The sequence below is a fragment of the Podarcis raffonei genome, chromosome 17 (assembly GCF_027172205.1).
Source record: "Podarcis raffonei isolate rPodRaf1 chromosome 17, rPodRaf1.pri, whole genome shotgun sequence".
NCBI lineage: Eukaryota > Metazoa > Chordata > Lepidosauria > Squamata > Lacertidae > Podarcis > Podarcis raffonei.
Window position 1 is genome coordinate 29283464 of NC_070618.1, and position 26161 is coordinate 29309624.

Sequence of the window (26161 nt, forward strand, 5' to 3'; positions counted from 1 at the left end):
TTCCCCAACCAATGGAAAGCGGTGAGGGCAGCAGTCAAGTGAATCTTACGGGGCAAAGGCTTCTCTAATCTGGGTGTGGAGAGAGCCCTTTCTCTCATCCAAAGCAAGCCAGTTGAGCCTCCAGTGCAGGCAAAGCCAATGTCAGATTTTGGGGAGGAGGGATTGGGCCCACTGGGCCTTTCTCCTCATCTCCAGGAGAAATGACTCCCTGAGATGCAATTGGTTTTTTAACTGGAGCCCAGCATTCAGGCCTTCTGTCAAATTCATCCTCAAATAACCACATTAGGAGCTGAAATCTGCTCATTCCTGGTAAGAACAATGCCCCAAGAAGGCAACAAAGAGGAATTGTTGGTTGTTTAATCAGCATAATTGTTATCGTTTTTAAAGACACCTCAGAGTTTTTACTTTCCCCTTCCTGTACAATCCAGGCAACACTGATGGATAAGATTTGCACTGAATTATGAAACTCCTTCCACGAGGAGACCTGTGAAGGTGACCACGTTTTCCCACAAGGGCTTTCAGAACCTTCCAGTCTGAGGTGCCAATCAATTGCCAAAGTTCAGCAACAAATGGCAGATTCCATCTTGCAATCTTTCAAACTTCAGATTGTTTGGATTTCAATTGTGACTCTCTCCTTTTCTATCCTCAGATTCTTTTTAAGGGTTTTGATTTGACATATGCTCCACGATGGGGCTAGCAGGGAATTGCATGAACCAATCCAATCTGATTGTAGCCTCTTTTTTTCTCATGACAGAGGAAGAAAAACCTGCCAGCAATATAACAATTCATAAGCAAGGAAAGATTCACTGTCTGCACAGGATTTGCTTGTCATGTTATCTTTCTTAATTCTGCAGCCTTCAGTGGTCCAGATCTTACAGTTAATGAGATCTGGAGTGTTTAGGTCCGCACAGGTTTGATGGAGCTGCTCCAGTTGGTCACAGAAGTGAAAGCCTGGCCAACTGGCTTGTATTGGCTCTTTGGGACATTCTTGGTAAATGCAGGAAAGCACCAGCAACAAGGAATAGCAATCCAATGAGGCAGCAGCTTTGTCTTTTGTTTTCATCCTAGTAAGTTTTTTGAGGCTCTCTGAATTCTCTGCTTGGAGAACAATGTGATGTGCAACATTGAATGTTGGCATCTTAACCACAGACGAAACCCCGAGGCCCACAAAATCATGTCATTAGGAGAAAGCGCCCTGAAAACAAAAACAGCAGTAAATATATTTGACAGGCTCAACTCATTTTGCTTATTTTCTGCTTCCTGTGGGATAAGAGGAAGACTAAAACCTTTTCATGGATTAGAAGTAAGCTCCCGGGTAACCATTGTTGCATTGTAATCTTCTGGCATACCCTGGAAATTCTTTGGAAGTCAGAGCAATTTTTTTTTTTGTATATTTATCTTGATACAGAATAATTTGTGCAACCTAAACCCACAGCATTTATCTTTTCTTTCTTACACTGTTTTCCAAAAAAAAAAAAAAAGGAGGAGCTGGATATTTTTAAATTTTTAATCTCTGTTTTCCTTCCCTACAACAACTTTTGTTCTCCTGTCAAAGATAATCGGAGCAGCCCTGCAGTAGGAAATGAATGTCGGAGCATGCAATGACTTAGAGTAAAATTAGGTTCTAAAGAAGTTAGCAGAACCCTTTCTTTCCAAGGCACCTGCAAACAGAGAGGGAGATCTTAATGGGCTTTACTCATGATCTCTTATGGGACGCGGGTGGCGCTGTGGGTTAAACCAAAGAGCCTAGGGCTTGCCGATCAGAAGGTTGGCGGTTCGAATCCCCGTTGTTCGGTCCCTGCTCCTGCCAACCTAGCAGTTCGAAAGCACCTCAAAGTGCAAGTAGATAAATAGGTACTACTCCGGTGGGAAGGTAAACGGCGTTTTCGTGTGCTGCTCTGGTTCGCCAGAAGCGGCTTAGCCATGCTGGCCACATGACCTGGAAGCTGTACGCTGGTTCCCTCAGCCAATAAAGCGAGATGAGTGCCGCAACTCCAGAGTCGGCCACGACTGGACCTAATGATCTCTTAGGCCTGTCCTTCAGGCTTTCTGAACCTGGGTCCAAAAGGAGGTCTTCTGGAGATCTCAACACTAGGGAGAGAAGCCCAAGCCTGACTGCCTCAGTTTGGCCAGTATGTGGCTGTGTATACGAAATGCAGCCGTTTGGCACATTGTGATTGATTGATTTGTCTGCTGTCAAATCTTTGAGAAACTCTCCTTGTTCAAAAATACCCCCTTTACCCCTCCCTCTTCAGAATTTAGCAGGCATTGAAGATGATAAAGACACTGATCCAGGTGTTTGCTATGGACTTGCGCAACGGATTTTGGCCAAAAGAAGACCTCATGAATAATGCCACATCTGCATGACGCTGCTGCCCACAGATTTAATCATTAGCTACCAGTTGGGAAATGTTGCCAGACGTGTTCCTTGCTGCAGCATTATAAAAGCCTATTCTAGTCATGATGACATTAGGGGACTTCAAACAAGTAAGGTAAGGGAGTATGACTCATAAAAAAGGGCTAATGGGACACAAGCCTTGGTTTTCAGGGGGTGGGGGAAACAGTAGCTAACTGTTGTTATTCTATCCCTCCAGGAAACCTTATAAGCCCACAATATGCTTAAAAGAGTTCTGGAGGCAGAGAGAAGCAAATTGCAAGTGAAAACATCATTTCTCCAAGGCCATCTTCTTGCCTAAACAAAAAAATTTTTTTCCTTCCAGTAGCACCTTAAAGACCAACTAAGTTAGTTCTTGGTATGAGCTTTCGTGTGCATGCACACGAAAGCTCATACCAAGAACTAACTTAGTTGGTCTTTAAGGTGCTACTGGAAGGAAAAAATTTTTTTTGTTGTTTTGACTATGGCAGACCAACACGGCTACCTTTCTGTAACTGAATCTTCTTGCCTGTAAGCCATTTGGGTGATTCCTGTGAAGGCCAGGAACCCAGTCCAGACACAACTAGCACACTCAAACTGGCCTGAATGGTCTCATGGACACATCCTGACAGTTATGTATTCATGCACACTTGCTTTACTGTATCCTGTCCTCATAAGAACAACCCAGCCTCCTGGTCTGACCTGCCTGCTCCCCATCACATCTCCTTCATCATTTGGTTCAGGAAACCTGCAACAGCATTCAGGAGGATGTCCCAGTTTCAGTGGCGTAGGAAGAGGGGTGGGACATGGGTGGTGCTGTGGGTTAAACCACAGAGCCTAGGACTTGCCGATCAGAAGGTCAGGAGTCCCTTTACCTTAGGAAGAGGGGTGCAATGGATGCAGGCCACCCCAGGTGTCATCACTGAGGGGGGTGACAAAATATCAAAAATACGTGTTTTTGAAAAAACAACTCCCGCACCCACCGCACGCCCCTTCCTACGCCACTGCAGGAGCCCCCTCCCCTCAAGTGATTTCCATAGACCAGAAGCATTGTTACCTTCAACTTTGAAGGCAGAGCACAGCCTTTATGGCTGGTAGCCTTTGACAGCCCTCTCCTCCATGAATCTGCCTAATCCAGAGGCGTAGCTGGGTGAGGCAGGGGCACTGGGCGCCACACTGCGGGGCCTGCAGCCTCCCTGAGCCATGCATCTCTCCTGCCTGCAAGTTCTGTGCTGCTTTTTTTGAGGAGTGTGGGGCTTGCGTCTGCCCACTGCCTCAGCCGCCCTACAGCTGAGGGGAGGCTGCGGAGAGGCTCAACGCAGTGCACCCTGCCTTGGCTCACCCAAACCCCATGGGCAGCTTGCCCTGCCCCCATGGGCGGCTCACTCCATCCCTGGCTGCAGGGCTTGTGCACCGCGATGGGCACCCGAGCGGCTAGCTATGCCTCTACCCAGTTGGGGAGCTATGTAAAACCCTGGTAATAATTTCACATAAGGCATTCTGCTGCCTCCTGCATTCCACATCCAGAATCTGACCAGGCTGGCAACTGAATCTTATTTCAGTGCTGCTGATGGGACAACGCCCTTCACAAGAGCAGAAGGCTAGCTTGGGAGGGACTGTCTCACTCTGTCGAGTGGTAGTGCCCATCCTGATTCCAATTTGATTTTGTGAGAAGACAGTCCTTTAAGAGACTCAGCAAACACACTGGCCCCCATCCCCACCTCCTGCTCATGAGACAGAGGAGTCCCATTGTTCTAGGAACCTTGCACTCATACCTCTGTAATGCTCCTGTTGCATGAGGAGGCCTACTGTAGCAGAACAAATGTTTATCTATTCCAGCATCCTGCCTTCCACAGTGGCCAAGATGCTTCCAGGAAGCCTACCACACAAGCATGAAGAGAGCTCTTCCAGGGTTGTTCTGGTCACCTCAGTTTTGCAGCAGGAACATCTAATCCATGTGTAGTGCTTCCATTGAGCAGAAGGTGCTTATCTCTGCCTCTCCTTTGAAGACCAAGACTGGGTTTCATCCTAACATTAAACACCCTTGCTTGATGACTGACAGATGGGTCATGTGCTGTTGTGTGTTGTTCAGCAGCAGTGGTGCATCACACAGGGTTGGGTGCTGGGCTTCTGGAACCATGGATTCTGAATTTCGTCCAGCCTACCTGGGGCAGAAACTATCCATTTGATGCCTGCCACCATCAACATCAAAAGGGACGCGGGTGGCGCTGTGGGTTAAACCACAGAGCCGAGGACTTGCCGATCAGAAGGTCGGCAGTTCGAATCCCCACGACGTGGTGAGCTCCCGTTGCTCAGCCCCTGCTCCTGCCAACCTAGCAGTTCGAAAGCACGTCAAAGTGCAAGTAGATGAATAGGTACTGCTCTGGCGGGAAGGTAAACGGCATTTCCGTGTGCTGCTCTGGTTCACCAGAAGTGGCTTAGTCATGCTGGCCACATGACCCGGAAGCTGTACGCTGGCTCCCTTGGCCAATAAAGCAAGATGAGTGCTGCAACCCCAGAGTCGGTCACGACTGGACCTAATGGTCAGGGGTCCCTTTACCTTTACCTTACCATCAACAGCTAACATTACATACTATCAGAGCTTTCATATCCTCCCTGCACCCAGCAACTCACTGTTGTCCTGGGAGCAGGGGAAGAGAGCTTAGATATTTTGAGGCACAGATGGGTCAGTACTGGAGAGCTCCATCCTGCTTGCCAGGAATATGATGCATCTTTCATTACTGCAGCACAAGCGCTTGCCTCAGCAACATGGTCCTTCTCCTAGTATGACATTTTTGGCATTTTACAACACTTTAAACTATGCAAAGACTTGAACAAAGAATGTGACCTCTGAAGGAGGTGTGTTATGGCATCATTTCTTCTCCATGCTCCTTTACTCCTCTCTGCCCCCACTGGGCTTGGGTCCACAGCTAGTTAACTTGACTCACCATACAATGCAGCATGCCTGGCATTCCTTCTTACAATTGTCATAATGAATTATTGGAAACCAGTGGAGCGATGCACATGCTGGTTTTCTGCAAGGTAAAGGCATATCAGCAGGAAACCGGCTGGTTTATTAGGGGACAGAATGTGATCAGAAAGACAACACCCCTGTTGCCCTTTTCAAATGCCTTTTATAGGGAGTTCTTTGGGTCTGCAAACCCCCTCTAAATAGGAAAGGTCGTTAGGAGAACTCTTGCAGATTCTCAGTGGCTTATTTTACCCAAGACAGCTGGGTGAATGATTAATGCTTTGCTGTGTCAGGTGTTCTTTATCGTTTGTCGTCCCCCCCCCCCCAGATAATTAGTTGGAACTTGGTATTCAATAATGCTGCCTTTGTTAAATGCCTGGTAGATGAGGTAAGCCTGCAGAACTGAGGCCAGTGCATTTAGAGCAAAGCTTGCCCTTGTCAGAATTTTCCCCCAAAGTTTGGGGCAGTAGGTGGAAACTTGGTAGGAAAGAGTGAGAAAGTGGAAAAATCTGAGAGACACTTGTTCCTTCTGTAAAGCACACAATATAGAGACATAGCTGGGCTTCCTATTTCAACTTATTCAGTAACAATCTACTTCCACCCATGGAATCCTAAGAACAAGGCATCCCCACCGAAGAATGGTGGCCTCTCATTGAGCTCCAGATCCTAGGATGGTTTGAAGGAAGCCATGTGTGATGGACAACAGAGCCAGACCAGAGCCTGGGGATGCAGTGCCTCAGAATTCCACCAGAGGGCTGGGGTCTTGCTCTGATTGGTTACCAGGCCAGAAGGGGGTGGAGCCAGCACTTTGGGAGAGAGAATGAAAGGAGCCATTTCTGATTGGGAGATGGTTGCAGAGAGAGCAGGAGGAAGAGGCAAGACGAAGAGTTGGTTTTCTGTGTGGAACATCCACTCTGAGAGAAAGGAGTCTCTGAGCTTAGATTGGAAGACAGTGTTTAGTGTCTTGGGAGAGAATTCAGACAGCATTGGCTGTACATTCTGCATGGAGCAAAAATGTTTTGTCACCATGTATGACAATTGCTTCCATTTTCCCATTACTTGTTTTATTTCCTATATTCCTTTCATCATTTTGATACAATTAGCACACCAGACCATGGATACAAGGAATATATTGAGAAAACAAGTGGTTTGTTTTGGCTTGCGGGTGTGTATTTGCACTGGCACTCTCTCACAAACGCACAGCAGCAACCATGCATGAGGCTGGTATTTGCTAGTTGCTTCAAAGGTATGCTGAGACGTCTAACAAGGTACAGAGAAAGGAGTTCTTTGTTACAATTTACTAAACTAGCCCATCTCCTTTGTGAATCATTAATGATGCTGATGGCCTGGTAAATTTACTTTGGCTGTAGATCTATAAATGGCATGGGAAGATGTGGTAGAATGATTTCCATATCTGACTTCCAAATAGGAACATTTGAGTTGAATGAAAGGTACTAGGAAGAGATAAATTTAAAATCACGGGGGCTGGACTAAAGGTAGCATCATGTCAGGGATAGAAAAATAAACCTAATTCCTGTCTTCAGATGCATCAACAAGAAATTTGACATTAGTTGGGATTAGTTACGATTTCACCCTCACTTCTCCATTAACAAGCCATATCCCTTCCATTCACCCATGTCCCATTTGTCACAAATTGTAACCATTCGGAGCACTGGTTCTGACTCCTGATTGCCTCTAAAGTGTGCCAGGCCCTGCTGTGAGCACAGCTGGAGCAAACATGTGGAAATGATCTTTGCATGAACTGAAGCTGCCATGGAGACTCCATTTGCACAGGAGACCTGATTTCCACATTACCGTTGCAATGCATTGGGTCACCATATTGTAGGAACCAGGATGCTTATATATAACCCCACCCCATTTGAATTCCCTGCACAGGGAAATCTAGCATGTTAGGGATTTTGTTGTTGTTTAGTCATTTAGTCGTGTCCGACTCTTCGTGACCCCATGGACCAGAGCACGCCAGGCACTCCTGTCTTCCACTGCCTCCCGCAGTTTGGTCAAACTCATGCTGGTAGCTTCGAGAATGCTATCCAACCATCTTGTCCTCTGTCGTCCCCTTCTCCTTGTGCCCTCCATCTTTCTCAACATCAGGGTCTTTTCCAGGGAGTCTTCTCTTCTCATGAGGTGGCCAAAGTATTGGAGCCTCAGCTTTACGATCTGTCCTTCCAGTGAGCACTCAGGGCTGATCTCCTTCAGAATGGATAGGTTTGATCTTCTTGCAGTCCATGGGACTCTCAAGAGTCTCCTCCAGAGCATAATTCAAAAGCATCAATTCTTTGGCGATCAGCCTTCTTTATGGTCCAGATTTCACTTCCATACATCACTACTGGGAAAACCATAGCTTTTACTATACGGACCTTTGTTGGCAAGGTGATGTCTCTGCTTTTTAAGATGCTGTCTAGGTTTGGGATAAGATTACATAAACTTTCCCTGACATCAAGCCATCTATGAGGAGGGTGATTTTTGTTGTAGTTTTAATGTCTCCCACATTCAATTCAATCACAAACTGGCCTGCCTGTAGTTAATCACGATTGTCTGTTTGTGGAGACTAGGCTTAGATAATCCTTGGACAATCCCAGCTTCTGAATCTGGGTGGCAGCTTGTTTCAACCAAGGGAGTGGGGGCCATGGCTTGCTGAAGAGTCAAATGGCAGCTTGATTTCCAGTCTTTGGCACCCTGGGGAATACAATCTTCCCAAAGGACTGCAATATTGCTCTTTCTTCTCTTTCTCAGGACACCTCCTGAAAGGTATTGCTGCAGGGCTTGTGTGATCTGAAAAGTAAATGAGCAAGGCTTGACTGGCAGGAAGCTAGAGCTCCTGATTACTTGGCGCTCTTGGAGGATCCTTGTGAGGAAAGAATGGAAACTCATCTGCACAGCCCACGAGACACCCTGCTCCATGGAGAAATATAATGGAAAGGCTTTCTTGAGAACTAAATGGGCTCACCTTTTTCTTCTTATACAGTGGTACCTCGGGTTAAGTACTTAATTCGTTCCGGAGGTCTGTTCTTAACCTGAAACTGTTCTTAACCTGAAGTACCACTTAAGCTGATGGGGCCTCCTCCTGCTGCTGTGCCGCTGGAGCCCGATTTCTGTTCTTATCCTGAAGCAAAGTTCTTAACCTGAAGCACTATTTCTGGGTTAGCGGAGTCTGTAACCTGAAGTGTATGTAACCTGAAGTGTATGTAACCCGAGGTACCACTGTATGAGATAATTGTATGCAGCATTGCACTTTGAGTTGTCTCCTGGTTTCCCCCTCCCCGCTGTATTTTCATTTTATTGTTCTATTTTTCTTTTTATTTGTTAAACTCATTATTCTGACTGCATTTTGCATGTGCTTATGTCAATAACCATTCTATATGAAAAATGATGACGACAACAACGTTTCTTATTAAAAGGAGAAAAACCAACCAAGGTAGTTCCTTGATTAGGCTGCAATCATATATCCACTTAAAGGTAAAGGGACCCCTGACCATTAGGTCCAGTTGTGACCGACTCTGGGGTTGCGGCGCTCATCTTGCTTTATTGGCCGAGGGAGCCGGTGTACAGATTCCAGGTCATGTGGCCAGCATGACTAAGCCGCTTCTGGCAAACCAGAGCAGCGCACGGAAACACCGTTTACCTTCCCACTGGAGCGGTACCTATTTATCTACTTGCACTTTGATGTGCTTTTGAACTGCTAGGTTGGCAGGAGCAGGGACCGAGCAACGGGAGCTCACCCCATTGCTGGGATTCGAACCGCCGACCTTCTGATCGGCAAGTCCTAGGCTCTGTGGTTTAACCCACAGCGCCACCCCTGACAGTAAATCCCACTGAACTAAAACTACCAACACCTACTAGTTATTATGGCTCTATTTTGCCCTCAAGATCAGAGACAGCAGGTGTCCTCTTTGTGACTTTCCATGGGCATCTCCTTGACCACTTTGAGAACAGAATGTGGGACTAGACGGGATTTGGACTGATCCAGCCAGCAGGATTCTTCCTAGAGCCAGTGTGGTGTAGTGGTTCAGAGTGGTGGACTCGTAATCTGGTGAACCAGGTTTGTGTCTCCGCTCCTCCACCTGCAGCTGCTGGGTGACCTTGGGCTAGTCACACTTCTCTGAAGTCTCTCAGCCCCACTCACCTCACAGAGTGTTTGTTTTGGAGGAGGAAGGGAAAGGAGAGTGTTAGCTGCTTTGAGACTCCTTAGGGTAGTGATAAAGCGGGATATCAAATCCAAACTCCTCCTCCTCCTCCTCCTCCTCCTCCTCCTCCTCCTCTTCTTCTTCTTCTTCTTCTTCTTCTTCTTCTTCTTCTTCGGCCTTCCCTCAGTGTACACATGCATTAGATTGTATTGTTTGTGCAAATTTGCTTGATGTGAGCACATTTCTAGCATATAATTTAAACATGAGATTAGATGATTGCCCAAAATGCTATATATTTTTCAAGAGATCCATGAGCATTGATAAAAGTGCAAGTTTGATACCAGAACATCTTCTTTTCACTGTGCTGGAAAAGGCCACAGATTGTAGCATTTATTTATTCTTAAAATATTTCTGTCAATAACGATCTAGCATGCCTTTATCCTGTGGTACAGAACTTAGTGCTGTGGGCCTCTCTCTCTGTGTGCGCGCGTGTGCATTTTAAGAGAACACGCCATATGGAACAAAACAGAAACAGAAAAAGTTTTAGTGGACATTGGTAGTGAGTATTAATTAGAGCAATGAAAGCTATTAAAAACTAAATAATATAATTAAGTACACTATTGTGTTTTATGTAGACATTTTTCCAAAGTGTAAGTCATTTAAAAAGGCTTTCAGTTCAGTTTTCCCCCTTCAGTTCCTGCCCTTCCCTCCTGAGTCCAATATTTATAATTAAATGCAGTCCTAAATATTGGCCCAAAGCAAGGAGGTTTTCCCAAATAAGCCTCCAATTTTCCCCTCCCCTTCTCCCAACATGTTCCTAATTATATGAACAAGCTCAACTATTATGTGACCTTCTGGTGAGATTCAATGGTTAGAGAATGCCCCCTCTGTTTTTTACACCAGAACTTGAAAGAAGATTTCCATTTCCATATTGATGTGTTATAGATTTCCAGGTTCACTTTATTTATTTATTTTATCATGTGCACAAACCCTTCATTTCACTTTTTATACTAAAAAAGGACTTCATGAAACAAAAATAACTTATGATTATATGAAATGTAACTTTAACCAATCACATAACTATACATATTAATAGAAAAAAGATACTCTATTTCTTTTTTTAGGCAATGCAATATGCAACAGATATATGCCAACGATAATAAAAATCAGACAGATATACAATATGGTATAAAGGATTCAACTCTATATAAAGGAGGAACATATATAAATATGTACAAGAAAATGTGAGATAGAAAACACGTTTCCACATACTGTACCATCTTCTCCAATGAAAGTGCTTTGCATGAGCAACACTACACAACAAGATGCTCCACTTTGCCTATAAAATCAACACAACACCCTGTTAACTAACCCATCTCTTTGATTTCTGTTCCTTTAAAAAAAATCTCACATAAAAAGTGCTCAGGTTCTTTTTGCATTCCTTTTTTAAAATGCTGCTATAAAATGGTACAGTCAAAACACAATTAATTACCTTTCTTAAAAAATATATTATAATAATGGAATGAGAACAACAGTACTAACACAAAACGCTTCCGCAAGTGACACAAGTAAACCGGAACAATTGACTTCTGATAGAAAATTCCTTTTTTGAAGGTGCATGTGAACTCCAGTGTACATTTCTTCTGAAGATGGATATAAAGACTTTATCAGAAGTTGACAAAGATGGGCAGCCCCATCTCTTGATTTAGCAGAGCCAGCCTGAGAGAAAATTTGTTTATTATTAAGCCTCCAATGAGCTTTTACTCTCACATAAGAGTCTAGAGGGTGGCAACGAAGGAGTTAAAACAGCACAAACCTGTAGTGCTTTTCTTGTCCTGCAATGATATACCTACTAATGGCTGTGGAGAAACAAGATTCTCTTCTACATGTGTGGGCGTTTTCGCTCTCTTGCACAGAGAAGCCAAGGGGCTATTAAAAGTGCAGTGGGAATTGGTTGCTTATGCAACACAACTTTGCAGTGTTGCCATAGACCTACTCCGAGAAGAGTGGAAGATGCAAGCTAGTGTGCATCTGTATAATGTCTTCTCCTTTCTAAATCTTGACATAAAAATAGTTTATACTGAATCCCTTTAAACAGGCATTATTATCCGGCTAGCAAAAAAACCCGAAGCACCATTTTTGTAACACAACAGTCCCCTAGTGAAATAAAATATCCAAGAGTTCAGTAAAGTGCAGCCCTCTTTTCAACAAACCAGTTGGAGTACGACAAGATGAGTTGTGGAATCTGCTCATTCTGGGATGCAAGTCGGAGTGGGTGCTTCTAACAGAGCAGTCAATGTGAAACCGCAGACTGCAGAATAGCAGACCTGGTTCTCCCCTGGAGCAAGGCAAGCCTGGACTTGAGGATCACTTGGACACCACCATATGGGGACAAAATATAAGCCACTGTGACATCTCCCGAGGAGGAGCAGGGCATGAGACCTGTCCTGTATAGACCGTCAAGTCAATGGGACTTACTTCTGAGTAGATATGTAAAGGACTGTAGTGTAAGAAACAAAATGACCCCATAAGATCTTGGCAGCCCATACAGAAGCACACAAGACACATCTCAAATAAAGATCCATTATGTGAGAGAGCTGGACCATAAAGAAGGCTGATCGCCGAAGAATTGATGGTTTTGAATTATGGTGCTGGAGGAGACTCTTGAGAGTCCCATGGACTGCAAGAAGATCAAACCTATCCATTCTTAAGGAAATCAGCCCTGAGTGCTCACTGGAAGGACAGATCCTGAAGCTGAGGCTCCAATACTTTGGCCACCTCATGAGAAGAGAAGACTCCCTGGAAAAGACCCTGATGTTGGGAAAGATGGAGGGCACAAGGAGAAGGGGACGGCAGAGGACGAGATAGTTGGATAGTGTTCTTGAAGCTACCAACATGAGTTTGACCAAACTGCAGGAGGCAGTGGAAGACAGGAGTGCCTGGCATGCTCTGGTCGATGGGGTCACGAAGAGTCGGACACGACTAAATGACTAAACAACATGTGAGAGAGGATGCATTAAGCTCCTGCTCTTCAAAATGTGGTCAGGAACCTCCTGCTCATTCTGCAGAGAGCAGTCCTGGATCTCTGCCCCAAATCCTGCCCTTAGGACACTATAGCATTTTCAGTTAAAATGAGCCTATGCTTGTAGAGGTAACAGATGTAATTTGGCTCCAGATACCTGGTCTTTCTTGGACCCCCAAACTCCAGGGTACAATGATTGAGTCTTGACTAATATTTAAGCTGTCAAGTGCAATCATTTGAGGATTGTCACAGACTTTTCCAAAGACTAAAACTAAGTCTTCACAGAATGGTTGGAATCTTCCCTTCTTTTTCCAGATGTTAAGCCCAGATTCAAAGGTCCCCACCTGCATCCAGGGACCTGCTTCTGTCTCTAGTCACTGTGTTGATTTGTCTGGCAAAACTGACTATAGAACGGGGGATTCAGGAATCTGTTCTCCATCCATTGAATAGGAAGTGACTGGTCCTGTCAAAGCTGACCATTTTTCATGGGCGGCATGTATAGACCTGATCCAGCATAGATTGGATTTGCCATAAACCACGAGGGTTCATCTCGACTGAAGTTTCTAAGCACCGCCCACTGATTTTTCTCCCACTGTATGTTACATCACTTCTAGACTTTTTCAGCTGCATCCAGGGGCACCAGCTTGGGGGCGGGGCTGAGGGACCTTGGCACCCCCAAAGTTTCAAGGAGGGGGCTGGGGCCCCTCAATATCACACAGCGATGTTTGCACACTGTGTGATGTGCTCAACACATCAACAGGACAAACCCAAGCGCCTGGCCACATCCCTCTGTCTTCTGCTGTGTCAAGTTCACTTAGTTTTTGCAGGGCAGAGAGAATTCCACATCAAAACAAGACTGAAAGGACCCCAGGCTCTGAGTGTAGGATATTTTTATCTCCCATAGCCGGTTAAGGTGCTTTCAGGATCTGATTTGGCAAGGGGGAGTCAAACAGAGATCCCCCTTATGGGAATGGGGAGCCAGGGCTTGGCTTTCATAACCACAGGGAATAGCTTTAGCATGTGGCTTCAGTATACCCATAATTGTACAATTATGACTGGTTTAAAAATGATTAATTTTTCAAAATAATGATTTAGCTTTTGGAAGCCTGTTTCACCATTTCAAAAACTCTTCTCTTTATCCTCGCTAAAAATTAAGTGCATCAATTCCTTTGGCTCTTGGCATAGTCACATTTTGTTCCTCTGCGGTAACACACTATTAACAAGAAAAACACACATTTAGAAATTGCTGAAATGCTTTGGCCCCAATACGAATGGCCCACAATACACATTGCATAAAGAAGTCTGCCATTTTAATTATATAATAATGTAACCATGACAAAGGCCACATCTTGACCATGAAAATTCATTTTCTACTGCCCACACAGGCTCATAACTATACAACAAAGAATTACCAGCTACATGAATTATTTTGGGATGCATTAAAAACATGGCATGTCGTTTTTATTTTTGTAAGGAAAAGTAAGTAGAAAGAAGAGGAAAGGAATGCATAGATTTAAAAATGATTGAAATACTAACATACCATATTTACAGCAGATGGAATTATAATAGCCCTTTCCATGGAATCTTCTAGAATATATGAGGGACAATGCCAGGAAGGTGCTCGCTTGCAGAATACGCTGGGTTGAATGACATGGGACACAATAAACCTGTGACCAAATGGAGGGGCAACTTGGATCAAGGCTACCATGCTGGGAGGGAGAAGTACAAGCCCTCTCCCAATTTTTTGTTTCTTCTATGGAAACCCTTCTTTCCCTGAGGCTGCTGTTAGCTGGAAGGGGGTGAAAAGAAAGGCTTCTTCATTGTACCTGTCTGCCCCCCATAGCAAAAAAGCAAAACACAAGGTTTGGGAGGGGTGGGCTTCCATTGGAGAAAGCTTAGCACTCTTCCCCCAGAATAACAGCACCATCTGAAATTACCCCCAGCCATCAGATTAAAGAAGGGATACTGGGAGATCTACTACAGCATGTGAAGTCTGAACCCAACACTTGTGGGACCCAGCAAGGTAGTGTTGAAACCCTTACTTCTCTGGCAACAGTAGTGAATACACCTTCTTTATGTTGACTTCAAGACCCAATGAATCTTGCTGGAAACACCTTCAAATATTTGCAAACATTCCCAGGGAACTTCTGTTCTTCATGGGGAACATCTAATCTAAATATGTGTGCTTTTTTGAAAAGAACCTTCCATACAGAATTCTACACATGGAATATAAAAATTAAATTATAAAGCATTATTCAATATCAAGTGAGATTAACTCTCTCCAATGAAGGACTGCTAAGACACCACAAACAACTGTCTCTCTTTCAGCTAATACAGTTAATACTGTGTTTTTAAAGAGGACTGATGTTCCCAAATTCCAAAAAGACAGTGGAATGGTGCTGTCTCCACCTCCAATTGGTGCCTCAAAGACCGCTCCTTGTCTTCAGCCCTGCAAGGCTGTGTGCTGGGCCTGCAAAGCACCAAACAAGCTCATTATGCAAGGCACTTTTGCTTTTTCCAAAAAAGTTGTTGCAAGTTTCTACAGAGTCCTTTCAGAGGGTTTCCAAAAACTGTGGTGAAAATTTCAACAATTCATCTAGAAATATAAGAAGCGGTGGTTTTCTTATTCGTTCCCTTTGAAAAGAGGTTTTACCACACACACAAAAAGACTGAATTAAAAAAGCAGTTGCTCACACTTCAGCAGGTAAGTTTCAACCAGAATCTTCCCTCTTATATTTATTAGCTGCATCTGTGATGGTCAATGCTATCTGGTAGTGTTTCCTTCGTTTCTTGGGTAATACACTCAGCACTTGAACTGACCACAAAAAGATGGTCCGTGATAGAGTGGTTCCGATAGGGATTAGATGCAGGAGTGTAGCTTTTTCCCCTCCTCAGCCTTCGGTGTAAACTGAAGAAAGTTGACTCGGGCAACGATCTACAGCATTTATTTGAAGGAAACTGGAGTCCTCAATTCCATTGCGCAATGAATCACCAAATATCTCTGTAGAGCCTGATGGAAGATCATAAACTGAGAAGAGAAGGTGAAAATGAAGAAATTTTGTACATCAAATAGACTGAACTGGAAGAAATTTGGGTACGTTGCACAGTAGAAATCTGGGCATAATTACATGTTGCATGCAAACACAGGATTCCTCTTGTGTATTTTCAGAGAGGAAAACATATATGGAGCACTGCAGAAGATAAAGCTGTTTGGGAGGCAATCTGCAGCAGAGAGTGGTTGGCAGGGCAAGGGTTAAGCGCCCTTTCCCTTTCCTGCCAGCCTCCTCTCCCCCGCAAATCTTCTTTTCTACACACAAAACAGTCTTCAGGCTCTCAGTATTCACTGCACCTGCTGCTTATCTGCTCAATTAGCTTTGAGATTTATTAGTAAATGCCATAATTTCCTGACATTTCCTTATGAACATTGGTGAATCTTACTATTATCAAATATCTAGCTAAAAAGCACAGGCTAGGTTTGTAAATGATTCGGGGTAATATTGTGGACTGTAGCACAAAGAACTTATATACCATATTGGCCCGAATATAAGCTATACCCTTTTTCCAAATTCCGACCGTGAAAAGTTGAAGTATGGCTTAAATTCGTGACCTTACAAAAATGGGCTTTTACAATTAATAATAATAATAATAAATTTTATTTATACCCCACCCTCCTTGGCCAGAGTCAGGCTCAGGGTGGCTAACACCAGTAAAATTACAATAGAAACATAAGGGGGGGGGGAGAAAAAAACCCAATTTAAAATACAGGTTAAAATGCAATTTAAAATGCAGCCTCATTTTAAAAGTAGCCCATAGATCAAAATCATAAGGGGAGGGAAGACATCATAGCTGTCAACTTTTCCCTTTTCTTGCAAGGAATCCTATTCGGAATAAAGGAATTTCCCTTTAAAAAAGGGAAACATTGACAGCTATGGGAAGACATAAGGGTCAGACTGAGTCCAAACCAAAGGCCAGGTAGAACAGCTCTGTCTTGCTGGCCCTGTGGAAAAATGTCAAGTCCCGAAGGGCCCTAGTCTCTTGTGACAGAGCATTCCACCAAGTTGGGGCCAGTACTGAAAAGGCCCTGGCCCTATTTGAGACCAATCTAACCACCTTGCGACTTGGGACCTCCAAGGTGTTGTCATTTGTGGAACTTAAGGTCCTCTGCGGGGCATACCAGGAGAGGCGGTCCCATAGGTACGAGGGTCCTAGGCCTCATAGGGCTTTAAAGGTCAAAACCACCACCTTGAACCTGACCCCGTACTCCAGCAGGAACCAGTGCAGCTGGTAAAGCACTGGATGAATGTGATCGCGCCGCGAGGACCCCGTAAGGAGCCTCACTGTGGCATTCTGCACCTGCTGGAGTTTCTGGGTCAGCTTCAAGGGCAGCCCCGCATAGAATGAGTCACAATAATCAAGCCTGGAGGTGACCGTTGCATGGATCACTGTGGCCAGATCAGGGTGAGAAAGGTAAGGGACCAACTGCTTAATACGGCGGAGATGGGAAAATGCTCCCTTTGCTGTGGCTGCAACCTGCGCCCCCATGGAAAGGGAGGCATCGAAGGTTACACCCAAGCTCTTCACAGAAGGCGCTGGCACTAATTGAGCCCCTGCAAGAGATGAGATTTGGACCCCCAACCCCACGTCGTCCCGACCCAGCCAGAAGACCTCTGTCTTCGAAGGACTGAACTTCAACCGGCTCCCACGCAGCCATTTCATATATGATAAAATGGAACAAAAAAACGTTTCCTTGCTGATTTGTGAGCTCAAGACTGTTCATTTGCCATTGACGGGTGTGAGTGCCTGTGGAATTGTAGCGACTGAATAGCGATTTGTGATTTGAGCGACTGTACAGTCACTTTTGGGGGCTTGCAAGATCAAAGGCTTAAAGGGGCTTGGAGTTACAATTCTACCAACCGCAGCGATGTTCAGCCTGTAACCCAATTTTAAGAGCGCGGCTTATATTTGGGTTTTGTCTTTTTTTCTCCCCCCCTTGAATTTTAAAGGTGCGGCTTATTTGTGGGTGTCAGGGAACTGCCATCGGCTCAGGGGCGAGAGGGGAAAAGCCGGGTGGATTACAGAGAGCCCCCAAAGATCGTGGGAAGCAGCACCTCCTCAGCGGAGGAGAGTAATCACACCTCCAGTGGAGAGGAGCTTCAGGGCTCGGAGGAGGCGAGGCGGTGCCAGGACACCTTGCCTGGGCAAAGCGGGGAGGAGAGAGGTCCTCCGTTACCCACGCCCTCCCTGCGCAGTAGGCTTCCGCGCCGGGAGGGGAGGCGCAGATTGGACGTCAAGAAACTACTCTGCTGGGGAAGGTTTAAGGACCGCCCACTCACAGATTCTGCCAGTGAATGAGCGAGCCACGGAATAGTGGCGCTCTGCATGGTCAGTGGTGTAGCGTGGGTTGTCAGCACCCGGGGCAAGGCAAGTAATTTGCGCCCCCTAACCCGTGGATTTTAGTAGGGGCAGAGAGCTGTGAGTGCGAGCGCCCCCCCAGATGTTGCGCCCCGTGCGGCCGCCCCCCCTGCACCCCCACGCTACGCCACTGTGCATAGTGAAGGGTTTTTGGCACCAATAACGAGGCTTTACAGCCGACCAGGGAGGCATTTGCCTGGTTGCTCTCGAGTAACCCCCTGATAGCCTTACAGCGGGTGTGGCCAATACGTTACGCAATGGAGAGCTGGCCTGGTGTAGTGGCCAATCGGAGAGTCCATGGGGAGGCCTGAACTCCCGGGATTGCCTTCAAGCAAGCCCCACTTCCTCAGCGCGAGACTTCTCATTGCAAGATGGGGAATTATCATGCTGGCTTTCCTCACAACACAACTTTGAGGTTCACTACTGGATGATGAACAGGAAGTGCTTTGAAGACTTTAAAGGGCTACACAGATGTTAAGCATTATTATGCATGAAGGAGTATTTTATTTATTATTACTTATTTATTAATAACATTTATGAACTACATTTCAAACAGCACCTGCCTGTTCACATTTTTGGCAAGTCACCAAAGGCCCAGTAGCCAAGTTTTCTATACAGACCTATGAACCAGTGCTCAGTGTTAAAAGGCTGCAACGGAAGAACTGCGTTCTTTTTTTCTATCCATTTCTGTCTTTGGCCTGTTAGAGGCCCAGTCTAGACTGGATTAAGGGACAGAAACTGCCGATTTTCTTCACAGATGAAAATCTGTTACATGGTGAAAGAGCAGGTGGGAATTCTCAGAGATTTGTTTTAAAAGAAACAAATGTTTACAGCTAGCCGTGCAATCCAGTTTAAAGCTGGCAAGGTTACAAATTTACTGAGAACCACTTCACAGGTTACCAAATTCCTATGCAACAAATTATTTAAGAAGGAAGACTACAAAATTGCCACAACTGGCTGTTCATTTCTCAGTATCTTACGTGCAAGTTGCAATTCATTACTGACATGTGGAACCAGATTGATATCCTACAAGGTGTGATAATGTTTGAATTGACCCCAGGTTTTCTTAATAAAGGTCCAAAATGCCTCCGAGAAGGTCTAGACTAGGGAGGAGTGTTGATGTAGGGGGATTATGGTGTACAGCATTACAAAATGAGATTCAAATGGGTGTTGGGGATCAGTACACACTTTGGAAACATAGAATATCCTTTCCAGAAAAGAACTCATGAAACTAAGAGCTCTAGAAAGATTTACCACAGAGTGCACCTTTAACTAACGCGACCACAGTAGGGGTTTACCTGTAATGCCAGAATGCGCTGAAAATGCTCTGTGGAAGACATCAAAACCTGCCTGACCCATAGATGTGGGTACAAGACAGTCTTCAAAAGGTGGGACCATATTACAAGTTCCGCCATGTTGCAAATTTCTCTGATTGTCAGCATAATGTGGGGAACAGAATGTTTGCAGCTGCCCATAAACACCTAGAAAGAGAAAAGACATTGAAATAGATCAAACTCATTTTCTGTATTTACACCAGTTTCATTAGAAACTTCTCTTTGACTTCGCTTTTCCAGGAAGCTTTGGCAATATATTTCCGACTATTTTAAAGCTGTGCTGTCAAGTCCTTAAAGCAAGTGCCACCATAGTAATTAATTGTCTTGGTATTTTCATGTGAATTTTCTCTTAAAAATCGTATTTGCTAGACCTTCTTTAACCTTTAGAAAGTTGCACTTCTCCTGAGTATCTTTTGTCTAATTACACAAATTCAGCCTTGATGAGAAAAATGGAGAGACACACAAAAACCAAGGCTATGGCAGAAGTTTAAACCACAGCTATGCTTCTCTTAGTCCTAGGCAGTTAAATTGCAGCCCTGAATCCCTAAATTTTCTGAATTCTAGCACTGTTCTGTGAAATGAAGTAATAGTAATCTGTTGTGTACTATATCCTGAGTCCTGAGCAAAAAGAAAGATTAGTTTTTGGTGAACACAAAAAGTCTCTAGAGAAAAGAGAGAAGGGATTATAAATATTCTTTAAAATTGTACTTTATATATGAAGCAATGTCCTCAATCTAGTCCTCAATAGATTTGGGTAAAGCTTGAAAAAATGCATATAATGTTTTACTATTAAACTGTATTGGAAGGTGGGGAAATTAGTGCTTCGAAAATAATAGGCAAAGGGTGATAATTATACATTTATAATTTTACATTCTTGTGTCTTGGGAGAGAGGGACATATTTTGTTCCATGACTCATACTTTTTAACACTGGGCAATCTTGTGTAAATCAGCATTCCTCCCAGAGCATTTGGGATTTAGAATAGGGCATTGTGAGAAGTTCTAAACCAAGAAGGAGTGTGGAACAATGTCAAAGAACATTTTCAGCCCGGCTTTGCCTAAGTCTTGCCAGCTGGCTTCACATACCAGAGATGGAAATAGCTGTTTCTGGTAACTGCTGTGACTCAGCTGTAAACTCTCACAGTGCGGCCACGGCTGGTTGGGACAGCAGTTATTTTTAAGAACGCTTTTCAAGTATGCACAAAGCGCCATTGAGAGTAATGAGCTAAAAACTGTTTTGGAAAGTTGTTGTTTTCTATTATTTTACTATGGCCACTCTTCTTCTTAAATGTCAGCATAGAGCAAGAGAGGGGAGATCTGTTGCAAATAGCCAGTACAGTTGGCAAACCAGTTCATTTAGAGAAAGAAGGTAGCTTATTTTCCTAGAGGAAAAAGAGGTAAGAAAGGTAAAAGCATTAGGACTGACGAGAGTTGTAGTGCCTTGTCTCTGTGTTGACATCTTCATGGGTACACAGATGGATGTTTCCATATGCAAGTTTGTGTGTCTCAATCTACCAATAACTGCTTCAGCTTTAAGCCTTTGAAACTTATTTCCCTCCGCACTTGTGGATGGCCTTGATGGGATCCATTTGTGTTGTGTGTTGTGGTCCCCTCCCTCAATTATTACCTCTCTGTCCACCACAAGTTCAAGAAACCTGAGGTTAGTTGTAGGCATGCGTACAGCATGCACCTTTCCTTGCCTTTATTTGTTTTTGAAACACAGGTTTTGCATGAAAGAGCAGTAGAAAACAAAAAGAAAGGAAGGAAGGAAGGAAGGAAGGAAGGAAGGAAGGAAGGAAGGAAGGAAGGAAGCTTGCTACTCCCAGTCAGGCAAGCCTTTGGAACTGCTTGCCTGAAAAGCTGCTACAGTGGTACCTCGGGTTACATACGCTTCAGGTTACATACTGTCAGAGGCTCAGGAGCAGAAGAGCAGGGGAGAGAGCAAATAGAGAGCGGAGGAGAGGAATCAGAGGGGAGCGTAGGGGAATATGACAGTGGACCGAGAGATTCCATGAGCTTCTCCAGCGAATCAGAAGATTCCCAGGAGGGGACGCCTATGGTAAGGGCGAGGCGAGTCCCAGGGGGGACGATCCACAAACAAGGAACCAGAGGGGAGTCCCAAAGGAGTAGCGGAGGAGTAGGGCCAGTTCCCCCACCAGAGCACAGTGGGGGGGAAGAGTCACGTGAGTCAGGACCAGCTTCTCCTCCATCGGGGAGTGGGGAAACGGAGGGAAGGCCAGGTCCAGCTAGCCTCCCCGAAAGGGGGAGCAGTGACACAAGTGTAACGGTCAGAAGGAAAGTGGGAGGCTGCACGCGCGCGCCAAGTTCAAATGTGGAGGAGCGCGGGACAGCAGAAAACCCGGATTGGGAGCCAGGTCCTAAAGCCCGAAGGAGGGGGGGGAGAAGAGTCGGCAGAATCAGCGTCAGAAGAATCTAGGAGGGCTGAGACTCCGACTAGCAGAAGGACCCAGAGAAAGAAGGAACAGAGGAAGAGGTGGAGTAAGGCTAGAATCTTAAGCTGGTGTCAGGGGGGAGGAGATTCAGATGGGACTTCTACGGTCTGATGCATAGACGTAGCGTTGCGCGCTGCACGTCTGGAAATGAAACTGAACTTCAATAAAGACTTTTTAACTTGAGGAAGAAGCAGCGTTGGTCTTGTGTGAGCTGGGACCTTGGGCAGCGCTGACACATACGCTTCAGGTTACAGACTCCGCTAACCCATAAATAGTGCTTCAGGTTAAGAACTTTGCTTCAGGATGAGAACAGAAATCGTGCTCCGGCGGCATAGCGGCAGCAGGAGGCTCTATTAGCTAAAGTGGTGCTTCAGGTTAAGAACAGTTTCAGGTTAGGTACGGACCTCTGGAACGAATTAAGTACTTAACCCGAGGTACCACTCTACTTCCCTTTTCCTTTCACACCTCCTGTACCTGCAAGGGCAAGTTTTATTTTCTCTTAAAACACAGCTGTCTTGTGCAAGAGCAGTTCTGCTGTTTTAAAAATACAAGTGCCAAAACAGCAAGAACTGATGGAAAGGGGCAGGCTGCATCCTGTCCTTTGGGCTGGTATGTAACACACATATAAAGAAGTCTATCAGCACAATACAGTTCAGTACATCTACAGTCCGCTAATTTGTGGTTTTATTTTTTATTTTCTTCCGCTATCGGATTATCTGCAGGGTGTGTGTGTGTGTGTTTGTAGGCTGCCACTTGGATGAGGATGCCATGTTGACACTATTAAAAGAGATAAATCCACATTAAACTCCAGGGTGGATGAGCCCTTAGTTGCTATGAGAAGTCTGGCGAGTAGTTCTCCCTGGCTGTGCTGAACTTACTCTGCAATGCCCGAGTCCTTCCTCAGTGCACTGAGGGGAGCCCGATTTGGAGGCACAAGATGAAGGCACAAAACCCTTGTCTGTTGTCAAGATTACAAAATGTGACATTCTTTAAGAAAAATTTGCTCTTTTGTGCACATGAGTGGAGGTTTGTGGAAGGAAGGAGGGGAGATACACAAATGTCCAGGAAAATAACGACTTAACTATTATTGAACCAGCACACTGTTCCTGCTGTGTTGTGCTCCAAGTAAGATCACTATATCAGCACAGGATTATGGTATGGTGCCACCAGAAATCAGGTGTTAGCACTGTGAATGAAGCTTTTGTATGACATATAGCTGGTCTGCAAAGGTCACTGTAAAACAGCAGCTATCCTATATTATATCCTAGAAACATTGTTGTAATCCAAATAGTTACATGCAGCTCATGTTTGCTTGCTACATATATTCTGTAATAGAATGGCAACAAGCAGACAGAATTTGACCCATTTGTGAACACAGACTGTTGTTAGAGCAACAAAAGCCAATCTGTGTACAGTGGTACCTCGGGTTAAGTACTTAATTCGTTCTGGAGGTCCGTTCTTAACCTGAAACTGTTCTTCACCTGAAGCACCACTTTAGCTAATGGGGCCTCCTGCTGCTGCCGCACCACCAGAACACGATTTCTGTTCTCATCCTGAAGCAAAGTTCTTAACCCGAGGTACTATTTCTGGGTTAGTGGAGTCTGTAACCTGAAGCATATGTAGCCTGAAGCATATGTAATCCGAGGTACCACTGTATACTTGAAGCTCATGAACAAGGGAAGGATGCCCAAAGGCTAGTTGGACGAAGAACCGTGACTATGGAAGCCAACCAGTCCGGTATTACAGCAGAAACACACTTCAGATGAGGCTCTGGAACTGGGGACTAGCTTAGCTCAGTTATCTTCTACGCCTCCAGTAGGTTGTAAATATGGCAAAACCAAAGGAATAACAAAAAAAGCTGCAATAAATGCAGAACAATTCATCTACCTAAGAACACATATCTTCATATCACCCCAAAGCACTTATGAGCTTGAGATGCTGATAAACGCTGCATCCAAAGTGCTAGCTTTCAAGACGAAGTAAAATCAAAAGTGAATGGCAGCGGGGAATGTAGCTAAGTATGGCAAGAGAAAGATGCAAGGAAGCTTGGCTGTGAAGCAAGGCCCATTATTGTGTTGTCTTGCAACAACCCCCAGACAGCGTGTAAACGCTGCATTTTTTTTGTAGTCAATAACCCTTCAGTCCTTGGGTCCTCTGCAAGAGAAAAAAGGTAAAGGGACCCCTGACCATTAGGTCCAGTCGTGACCGACTCTGGGGTTGCGGCACTCATCTCGCTTTATTGGCCGAGGGAGCCGGCGTACAGCTTCCGGGTCATGTGGCCAGCATGACTAACCCGCTTCTGGCGAACCAGAGCAGCGCACGGAAATGCCGTTTACCTTCCCGCCAGAGTGGTACCTATTATCTACTTGCACTTTGACGTGCTTTCAAACTGCTAGGTGGGCAGGAGCAGGGATCTAACAACGGAAGCTCACCCCGTCGTGGGGATTCGAACCGCTGACCTTCTGATCGGCAAGTGCTAGGCTCTGTGGTTTAACCCACAGCGCCACCCACGTCCCTTCCTCTGCAAGATAAAAAAACCTCTGCAAGATATCCAGTGATTTTTTAAAAAAAAACACCCCAGGACACGTTAAAGGCACTTCTCAGACAATGCTAACATTCCAAAGAGTCTCCACATTCACTCCCTACAAGACTATGAACTGGCTCCCAGATGGCTTGATGCATCTAATCCAAGACAACCAATATTATCTTTTATTGTATTTCTTCTATTTAACATGCCAACCTCATTACTGGTAAGCCAGATGTTCTTGATCTCCCCCAACTTTAAGTAATCACCACCCATCCCTGTTTGGATTTATTTGATACCATTAATTACTCTTCCACTTTCGAAGGCAAATCCCAGCTGCAAACAGAAGAATTGTAAAACACAGGGTGTCAGAAGTACTCTAGGACACAGAGACTCAATAGAAGCATTTATTCTATCTTATGTGTAAAAAAAAAAAGTGCTTATTTTCTTTTCAAGCATGTTTTCAAGTGCCACAGCCAAAGATCAATGGTTTCTAGATAGAAAGCAATAATAAGTATTTTGTTTCACCACATGCTCCTATCTATCTACACACACACTTGTGGGAGAGAGAGATGAGTCGGTGTAAGCTGACTGGTGAATATGCGCAAACAGATGTGCACATTCATATAAATCAAGGGGTGGAGAACATTTATTTGACTGAGGGCCATAGTCACTCAGGCATATGTTAGGGCTGCATGTGGATAATGGGAGGAGCCAGAGCCAAACATGGGCGGAGCCATTCTTTCCCCCGGAGATCTCCTCCCTCTCCAGTGGGACTTTGGTAGAGGGATAAATCACTCCAGTCAGAGGTCTGAACTGATCATTAGAGCTGATCAGAGAGCTGTTTGACTGCTTCATCCTTCCTCTGCTTTCTCCACTTCCCCTCCCTCCAGTCCTCTCCTCCTGCCCACATTCTCTCCTTCCAGGCATTGTGTCATCGGGTGATTGACTGAGAGGCAGTCTTGGCCTCCTGTCAAACTTACCTCGTGGGGATGGGAGTTGGGGAGATCAGGAACTGCCCACCAGCAACATCTAATTCCCCTCCCCTGTGATAGACTCATATACAGTGGTACCTAGGTTTAAGAACAGCACTGTTTACGAACTCCGCAAAACCAGAAGTAGTGTCCTGGTTTGCGAACTTTACCTTGGTCTAAGAACGGAAGCCGAATGGTGGAAGGGCATTGGCAGTGGGAGGCCTCATTAGGGAAAGCGCACCTCAGTTTAAGAACGGTTTTGGTTCAAGAACGGACGTCCGGAACGGATTAAGTACATAAACCGAGGTACCACTGTAGTCTGCTCAACTCCTGGTTCTTCTGATTGGTCTGGAAGATCAGAGGTCTTTGTTTGGCTTTTTGGGGTGGGGGTGGTTAATATTTCCCTTTCCTTTTAATTCACAAACCTTTGCACTTCTGTATACCTAGGAAGTCCGCCATGTATGTGGGAACCACTCCCTTGTTTTCTTGGGGGGCCCTGCTTTGATTCCAAACTAACTTCAGAAGCATAGAGAAAACATCTCCTGTTGTTGTTGTTTAGTCGTTTAGTCGTGTCCGACTCTTTGTGACCCCATGGACCAGAGCATGCCAGGCACTCCTGTCTTCCACTGCCTCCCGCAGTTTGGTCAAACTCATGCTGGTAGCTTCAAGAACACTGTCCAACCATCTCGTCCTCTGTCGTCCCCTTCTCCTTGTGCCCTCCATCTTTCCCAATATCAGGGTCTTTTCCAGGGAGTCTTCTCTTCTCATGAGGTGGCCAAAGTCCTGGAGCCTCAGCTTCAGGATCTGTCCTTCCAGTGAGCACTCAGGGCTGATTTCCTTAAGAATTGATAGGTTTGATCTTCTTGTAGTCCATGGGATTCTCAAGAGTCTCCTCCAGCACCATAATGCAAAAGCATCCATTCTTTGGCGATCTGCCTTCTTTATGGTCCAGCT

The 26161-nt window shown here is 45.1% G+C and overlaps 1 protein-coding gene across 4 annotated transcripts in view; it reads right to left on the reverse strand.

Moving 5' to 3' along the window:
- Positions 1-10421: 10421 nt before the first annotated feature.
- GLIS3 (GLIS family zinc finger 3) overlaps positions 10422-26161 on the reverse strand; it is a 180395-nt gene continuing 164655 nt past the window's right edge. For all 4 annotated transcript variants that reach the window (XM_053370470.1, XM_053370468.1, XM_053370469.1 and 1 more), the window contains 2 exons: positions 19223-19405; positions 10422-15540 (listed from right to left, as the gene is read on the reverse strand). In XM_053370470.1, coding sequence (XP_053226445.1) covers positions 15404-15540; positions 19223-19405 — 320 coding nt within the window. In that variant the 3' untranslated portion in view covers positions 10422-15403. The remainder of the gene's footprint in view (positions 15541-19222; positions 19406-26161) is intronic.